Source organism: Musa acuminata, chromosome BXJ1-5 (assembly GCF_036884655.1).
Source record: "Musa acuminata AAA Group cultivar baxijiao chromosome BXJ1-5, Cavendish_Baxijiao_AAA, whole genome shotgun sequence".
Lineage (NCBI taxonomy): Eukaryota > Viridiplantae > Streptophyta > Magnoliopsida > Zingiberales > Musaceae > Musa > Musa acuminata.
In genome coordinates this window covers 12,015,402-12,024,162 of record NC_088331.1, presented here as the reverse complement: position 1 = coordinate 12,024,162, position 8,761 = coordinate 12,015,402, and the positions used below count along the sequence as shown (strand labels likewise).

Sequence of the window (8,761 nt, the reverse complement as noted above, 5' to 3'; positions counted from 1 at the left end):
CGCGTATAAAAGAAAGAGCCGAAGCGACTTTCTAGGGTTTTCAGTTTGCCCTTCCCTCTTTTCCCTCTCTTGTTCTCGATCGCCGCCAACCCTGAAGAAGGGCCGATCGAGGAGAACACGGACGCGCGATGGTGAGTAGCCCTCTTGAATCCCTGTCGAGTACCCCACCCTGGTTCCGTTTCGCTTCCTCTGATTTCTCTTGGAAGACACTCGCATCGATCCTTGACTCTGATTGACTGTGTGTCTTCTCTTGGCGGCAGGGTAAGGGAACGGGGAGCTTCGGGAAGCGGAGGAACAAGACCCACACTCTGTGCGTGAGGTGTGGGCGGAGGAGCTTCCACCTCCAGAAGAGCCGGTGCGGCTCCTGCGGCTACCCTGCCGCTCGGATCCGCAAGTGTAAGAAGTGACCTCCGTGTCATCTTTTACATTTTTCCATTTAGATTATTGCTTTATATATATATATATATATATATATATATATATATATATATATATATATATATATATATATATATATATATTTATATATATACACACGTATGCGACGAGCTTGGAATACGAAGGGTTTGGCCAACTGTCGGCTGAAGGGCATTTTTGGCACTCGGTGCTCGTGTTCTATTTACACTGTTCATCTGTTGTCCCTCAAGTTTGGATTTGTTATGTCAATGACGGCCATCGGTCCTACGTCTTGTAGCTCACTCAATCCGACCAGAGTAGTCGCCGTAAAATCCTCGACCTTATGTCTCTTGAAGCAAAGTTTCCTAAGTTGGTTTAAGGTTCCTGCAAATCTAGTGCCGGACTATACCTGGTGAGGTCCCTGAATGCTAAGGTGTGGAAGCTTAGTATTAAATGTGGGAGATAGAGAGTTCGCCCCCGAGAGAATATTCTCCAGCAGATTTGATTTGGAGGATATTTTCAATTAGGGTTTGACACCGATGTGGCAAATGCCGTTGGGTTATTTTGGTCGGACTTGCTGAATAAGATCATGTGTCGAATTTGATTGGTGGAGAGTCTTTAATATATCAGGATTTTTACTGTGTTTGTAGTTTTTTTAGTTTTTAGATCATTTAGTACTTTTTAAATTTCTTTCTTTGCATGATGAATGATGATGTCTGATAGAAAGAACACGAAACTTGTGCTACTATTTGCACCTTGAGATCTTTTATTTTTGGGATTGATGCTTTCTTAAATTTTAAGCCAGTTTCTTGGCTTAAGAATTGTTTCCTCTATATGTTAAAAGAGCCTTTTCTTAAGAATAGTATCCTACCTTAACATTCCATCTTTATGAAGATGGAATGTTAAGGTACGATAGTGAGCAGTTTGGTCTTCTTTTTCATGATTACTTTGTAAATGAGAGTATGATGTTTAAACTGGGTTTGTTATTGGTGGCTTCTAAATTGTTCTTAGTTATGTATTGCTTTAGTTAAATAGATTTTTGTAAGTTTGGTGTTGGGTTCAAGTGCTCTATGCTTGTTTTTGATGGGTAAGGGAAAATATTTGAAGTCTTGGCTCAGTATGTGCCTAACTCTATAATATTTTGTCGCTGTTATTTATCATCAGTTGATGGGTTCTATGTGTAATAGGTACTATGGGTGCAGTTGGGAAGATATTTAAAATGTGCATTGAGGACCCAATATACATTTCAAATGTGAATTGATGTTTGATAATTTTTTTTAAATCACATCTAGTTTGGATATTACATTGGAAATGCTTAAATGCTGATGCTACCTCAAGGTAGCATTAGCATTTCAGCATTTGTGAGATGCTAGTTTAATTTTTTAAATTCCCAAAGTATCCTTATAACTTTATCTAAAATTTCATGATTATCAAAATGACTTAGTGATAAACCAACATGATTTATATTTTCTAAAAGGTATAATTTTATTTATTTATTTTTAAAGATTATTTTATTTTTATTTATATGATTATATATTTTTATTTATTATATATTTTTCAAATCGCATCTGATTGGATGTTGCTTCGGAAATGTTAAAATGCTGATGCTATCTCAAGGTAGCATTTCAGCATTTGCGAGATGCTTATTTAGTTTTTTAAATTTAAAAAAAATATCCTTATGACTTTATCTAAAATTTTAAGATTATCAAAATGATTGAGTAATAAACCAACATGATTTATATTTTTTATAAGGTGAAATTTTATTTATTTACTTTTAAAGATTATTGTATATTTAATTATATTTTTTATTTATTATATATTTGGGCCATATATCTTTTTTATAAGATTACATACTTTTATTTTATTTATTTATTTATTTAAATGAAAATATGTATTCATTTTTGGAATAAAGATTAAAAATATTAGAAGGGTAAATTTATCACAAAATATTTAATGGATGTTTTAAATACAATTATACCAAACAATACTTATGTCAATACACATTTAAAATATAGTTTTATTCTATTATTTATCAAATACTCAAAGCATTCCACAACTGCATGTTCATTCAAACCTCTTTCTCCAACTATACATTAAAAATGCAAATGTATTCCCAAACGCTGTCTATATCTGTTCACCTTCTTTCTTGTGGACTTTGTTTGCTGAATGCATGGACATGGATCCTCCATATCAAATGATAGTTACCTTCTTATGTTTGATCTCATTTTGCTGAGTCTTTTGGTATCAGTTGTCTGTCCTTATAATTCATCTTTTTTATGCTGAAAATGCCTTTTTGCAATAGATAACTGGAGTGTGAAAGCAATTAGGAGAAAGACAACAGGTACAGGAAGGATGAGATATCTTCGTCATGTGCCTCGTAGGTTCAAGAGTAACTTCAGAGAAGGTATTTTATTTATTGATTTTCATCTACTTGATTGGTTGGTTGATTAGTATCAATCGGTGTTTAAGTTTTGGCCTAATTGCTTCCTGGCCGTGCTGGAAGGCAGGTGCCAGTTTTACATTCTGTGCGAATCTGGTGTACCCCTGGAAATGAAATGAAAAGAAAATAAAAATAAGTGGGGACTTGAAAGTAAACATTATCATTACATTTTGTAATCATAGCCAGCCTGAAGTAGTTGGAAAATCAATGTTGTTAATTATAGCTGTCATTGCAACTGAAGTGACAGAATAAGTCTACTATTGAAGATGGAATTGTAGTATGTTCGTTTGGATGTAATATGATAGACTAGATTGACAAGATAACTGCCAAACTGGTCTTCCTGATTTTTAATTCTACCACACTTGTAAACAGTTAGTATAATTGGATCTGTTTTTCCAGGGACCCAAGCAACTTCAAGGAAGAAGGCTACATCTACTGAAGTTTAAAAGGATAGAGACAATGTCTTTTCTGTTGGATCATCATAAAGTCTTGTTTATCAGCTACTCTTTGTTTGCGATTCTTCTCTTCGAACATTATTGTTGAAGATAAAGCTTATGCAATTTTTAACATGCTTGCTTGGAAGACAATATTTTAGTAATTGCAATTTTGAATGAGACATCCATCTATTGATCTTCTGCTTTGCAATGTTTTAGGCTGTCTGGCGTTTCTTCCAATCAATTCATATTCTGTCAGTTCTCCTTTCAATGGCCTTCTATATCATAAGATCCAGTTTCATTGTTTATGGTCTAATTCTTGTCAGCTGTCTCGATGTTGTCTGATATTTTGTTGTGATTACTTATCCATTTTATTTAGACAGAGCGTAAGTGAAAAGATTTCCGCTGGGAACTTTGCATTCGGAACACCTTAATTGACCAAATTACTGAAGACGATGTTGCCATTGAGGTGTGGCCGGTATGGCAATTTGTAGCAAGGTTTGCCATACCGGACTGTACCGCCCGGTACGGGCGGTATGTACCGGTCCGATAGGCCAACGGTACGCGGATCCTTCCGTACCATACCGAGTACTGTAGCAGTGTACAGTGCTCGGTACGCGTGAGTGTACCGCTCGGTACACCTGGGTGTACCGAGTGGTATACCGTACCGGTACCGAGCCCGGGTCGAAACGCTGGTACGGTACGGTACGACGAACCTTGATTTGTAGTAGGTTTTGAATTAAGTGTAATTTATCTAATAGAGTGTTTTATTTTTTTTTTACCTTATAATTGTTTTGATATAGGGTGTTTTTCATAAACATCAAAATTTTACTCATGGATCCTTTAAATCTCATTAGCCCAAACCGATTGAGTCTTTTTCTCTTTTTTGGAATGTCAGATGCCCTCCATTGTCTCTCCTCATTTATCTCCTTGCTTTTTATTTACTTCCTCACTCTCTTCCTTTTCCCTACTCTCTTCTCACCTTTTCTTTTTTCTCCTCTTGTTTAGCCTCTTACATCAACCTTACATTTTATATGATAATTTAAAATAAAATATGTCAATTTTGATATATAAGATTTTAAATGCATAATAAAATAATAATAAGCTGAATTCTTGTTATAATTATGTTCTAGTAGAGTTTAAAAAAATTTAGATCACTTGGTTAAAGTTGATTTCGTTACGGTTAAAAATAAATTAAATTATATTCATCATAAAATATATTAAAATTAATAATTAAATATTTAAAAATTTATTAAAATCTTTGTTAGAATCTATTCCAGTAGAATTGTTCAAATTTAATTATGTTGGGTGGAATGTAACCTGTTATACTAAAAAACAAATTAAAATATATTCATTCATACAACATCATAAAAACATGTTAAATTTGATAATTAATTATCTTAAATTTATAAAAAATAGAAAAAATATGTAATTTTTATTGGAAGGATGTTATAGTACAATTATGAGAATTTCAAATGGTTTTATTGAAGTTAATCCTATTATACTAAAAACTAAATTAAGATATACTCGCTTATAGAAGATATCTAAAAATATATAAATTTTGATAGAATAAGGTCATAGATTTATTATAAAATAGAAAAAAAAAACAATACTTGTTATAGTCATGTTTTATTAGGTTTGTAAGAGTTTGAGATGGTTTGGTCAATGTTAACCTGTTATATTCGATAATGAACTAAAATTACACTTATTTATATAATTTATCTAAAAATATCAAACTTAATGATTAGTTATTCTAAAATCCTATTAAAATCCTTTTTAGATATATCTTCTAATTTGTTTACAAAACCATTCTAATAGAAGATTTTTCAGTGAACTTTACATAGAACACTTTAAATTTGTATATCCATGCCCCATATGATTATAACATATTTGTTTTATTTTTGAAGGATATAAATGCATTATGTTTTAATTTTAGAAGTATTTATAGAGAAGAAGGAGGTGGTGGAGGGGAAGGAGGAGGAGAAGAAAAAGTAGAGGAAGAGGATATATTAATAAAATTAATTGAAATAATTAGAATTATATGCAACAAAATATAAGAATTTAGATTAATATAAATGGATGAGTAGTGTTGGTGCATGGATGAGGATGAGGAAGTTTGTTAGGCTATTGAGTGGATGAGTTGGGTTGTTAGGCTAAGTAGGTGATTTTTTATTTAAAAATTTATATTTTATTTTTTGGCTATTATAAATATGTGCTTTTAGACTTATCCAAGGTACTACATATTTGAACTACTAGTTCTTCCTATGTCTTCTCTCTTTTCTTTCTAAAATTCTATATAAAGTTAACAAGTACCATATTAAAGTCTAGTTTAAAGTAAGAACAACAAATATCCGTCAATTTAAAAAGAAAAAGAGACTAGCAGATCTACAAAGTCAAGAAAAAAAAGATGACAGATATTATTGTTAAGTATTTTCAATCAACTTTTCTCAAGGTGAAAATTATCAGTTTTGAGATATTAAAATAAGAACCTTGTTTATTTCGGATAGTAAAATTTGTTAGAAAATGACTTTGCTGAGTATGATTTGTAGGATCTCAATATCATTGAAAATAAAAAAGTTCAAATGAATGAGAATATGCAATAAGATGCAAAAGCCCTTTACATACTACAATAAGCAATAGATGAGTCCATATTTCCTCACAACATCAATATCAACAAAAATCTAAAAATATTAAAAGGTATGTTTAGAGGTACAAACAAGTGACACTTGAGGCAAGGGATGAGGTTGATCAAATGAGAATAAGATGAACTTTAATGAAGATAATAAAATATCAATGCTTTTATTGTAAAAAAATTAGATATATCGAAAAAGATTGATGATACAATAACAAAAATCCAAATGCTATTCTTTTCTCTCATTGCAAAAAATATTATCATCTTGAAAAAGATTATTAGAATAAAAATTAATCAAATTATCATAAAAAATAATAGTGAGAAAAAAGATAAAAAAATACTTTTTTATGACATCTAATGATGAATATTCTAGTTCTATATGAACTTGGTGTTTGGATAGTAGATATAATAACCATATAATAGGTGATACAAGTTTGTTTCACTTATGGATTGATCAGGTCTGTAGTGCATGTGGGAAATGATAGATAAATTCAGATAGAAGAAAAAGGAACACTTGTCGTTAACACCAAATTCGGTAAAAAGTTTATTAATGATATGATATTTGTTTTTGAATTCAAGAAAAACCTTATTAATATAGGGCAACTATTGAGAAAAGATTATTATGCTATTTTTTATGATGAAAAATATCAGATTTTCGATAAGAAAACTACAAAATTGATAGTAATTACTAGAATGACAAAAAAAATTATTTCCTTTATTGTTCTTCGATTTTTTTCCTTCCATATAGTTACTACTATTGTTATTGATGAATCAATACTATGACACAAAAAATATGATCATCTGAATTATGATGGATGAGAACGGTTAAATCAGAATAATTTGATAGTTGATTTACCTAAAATTTAGAATAAAAATATTATTTATGATTCTTGTGTATTTGAAAAATAGCATAGATTTTTTTTTCAAACAGATTATTATTGGAGAGTCAAAGAATGATTAAAATTAATGCATGTAGATATTTATGGGCTTATGCTTAGAGGTAAATATTTTTTATTATTTATAGATAATTATAGAATAATGGCATGGGTGTACTTTTAGAAAAAAAAAAAGCTGAATCCTTTTGTGATTTTAAAAATTTCAAGGGTTATATTGAAAAATAAAATAGTTATTTTATTAATAATCTGTGGCCTAACAGATGGAACCATCGATGGCACAGTCTCCGAGACTATGTCAGGCAGTGGTATCGTTATTCTAGGCAGTGGTACCACGCAGATTCAGTCTTCAAGATGTTAGGATCGGAACGACACTAAGAGGGGGGGGGGGAGGTGAATTAATGTAGCGGATTAAAACTTGTAAGTTCGAAAATGATTCCGTAAAATGTAAAAAGATTTCGCTTTGATTATAACTTGAGTAAAGTAGAAACCAGAAACTTGCTGTTGTGTAGATAACGATTGCAGAAAAGTAAGTACTCACACATTCAATGAACACGCTAATTTAAAGTGGTTCGGTCAAATGACCTACATCCACTTGTGAAGTCTTCTTCAATGAGGCTCCCAACTTCCATTAGCAAATCTCTTTGAAGGGGAAGGACAAATACCCCTCTTACAACCTTTTACAAGTGGTTCATACTCTTACAATTTTTAAAGAGGAAGACGGAGGTGAACACTCAAGCAATTTAAGACAATACTTGTTAAAGACTTTTCTAAGACCTTTATCTCAATCTATTGCTTTCACAAAAGTTGTAATCTCAACTGAGAATTGAGGGGTATTTATAGGCCCCAAGAGGATTCAAATTTGGGCTCCAAATTTTGAATTCTCTTAGGTTTCCGAGGCTGGCGGTGCCACTGCCTGTTAGTGTCTGACACTGACAGTGTACTGGCGGTGGCACCGCCCAGTCCGGCGGTGCCACCGCTGGACCTCTCGGGTGCTGGGCGGTGCCATCGCTTAGTCCAGCGGTGCCACAGCTCAGTTCTCGGGTTCTGGGCGGTGCCACCGCCTACACTATTTCAGCTCACTAGTTAGGGTCTAAACTTGGCCCAAACCAGTCCGAACTCGGGCCCAATTGGCCCATACTTGGGTTATAGGATTAACACATAATCCTAACCCTAATTAATGTGCTAACTACGAATTTAAAGACATTTCCTAAGCTATTACAAAGTCCGTAAGTTAAGACTTATTCCGGCGAGCTTCTAGTGAACTTTCGGCGGTCTTCCGATAAACTCTTGGAAAACATTCTGCGGACTCCCGGTAAGCTCTTAGACTTCACGATTTGATCTTGGCGAGTTCCAATGAGCTTCTTTAGCAAGCTCCGACCTTTCTCGATGAGCTCCGCGAACTTCCAACGAACCTTTCGACGAGCTTCCGAAAAACCCTTCTGCAAGCTCCCTACTCATTCTCGGCTAGTTCCGGCAGCATTCCCGATGAACCTTCGGACTTCCGTCGAACTCTCGAACTTGCAACGAATCCTTCGCGCTTGACTCTGACACTTTGTTTCACTTTATGTCTTCGTCGTTATCGTAGTTATCCTGCACACACAAGCTAAAACTCTACTCCGATCTAGACAATTATTACAACGCGAATTGATATTCTATTGCCCGGCATGTCATTGGTTGGCGCTTTGTCCGATTCTTCAGCGCATCATCCTCTCTTGCGGCTTGTTGCCTAATCGACGGTTGACCTCTGCAACCCCGATATCCTTGGTGCAATTCTGCTCTCCTTGGCCTGATGCCCGACGTCCGAAGCCTTCTGTCGTCCAATATCCTGACGTGATCTCCTCCGGCGCAACGTCAATTCCTCTTGCGTCAATTGTCTAATCCTGATCGAGTAGACCTGCATCACTCAAAATGCAGTTAAATATCTAAACACAATCAATTAGTTTCATCATCAAAATCCGAGATT

The 8,761-nt window shown here is 33.7% G+C and overlaps 1 protein-coding gene across 1 annotated transcript; it reads left to right on the top strand.

Moving 5' to 3' along the window:
• LOC135673816 (large ribosomal subunit protein eL37z-like) lies at positions 1–3,471 on the top strand. Its single transcript, XM_065183147.1, has 4 exons — positions 1–131; positions 261–396; positions 2,699–2,800; positions 3,236–3,471. Exons 1-4 carry the CDS (start codon positions 129–131, stop codon positions 3,280–3,282), a joined length of 288 nt encoding a protein of 95 aa, XP_065039219.1. The 5' UTR covers positions 1–128; the 3' UTR covers positions 3,283–3,471.
• Positions 3,472–8,761: the final 5,290 nt, after the last annotated feature.

Excerpts from the sequence above, each read along its gene's own strand:
- LOC135673816 (XM_065183147.1), top strand. Across the intron at positions 397-2,698 it reads TGCCGCTCGGATCCGCAAGT|ATAACTGGAGTGTGAAAGCA; the intron begins GTAAGAAGTGAC and ends TTTTTGCAATAG. Across the intron at positions 2,801-3,235 it reads CAAGAGTAACTTCAGAGAAG|GGACCCAAGCAACTTCAAGG; the intron begins GTATTTTATTTA and ends CTGTTTTTCCAG.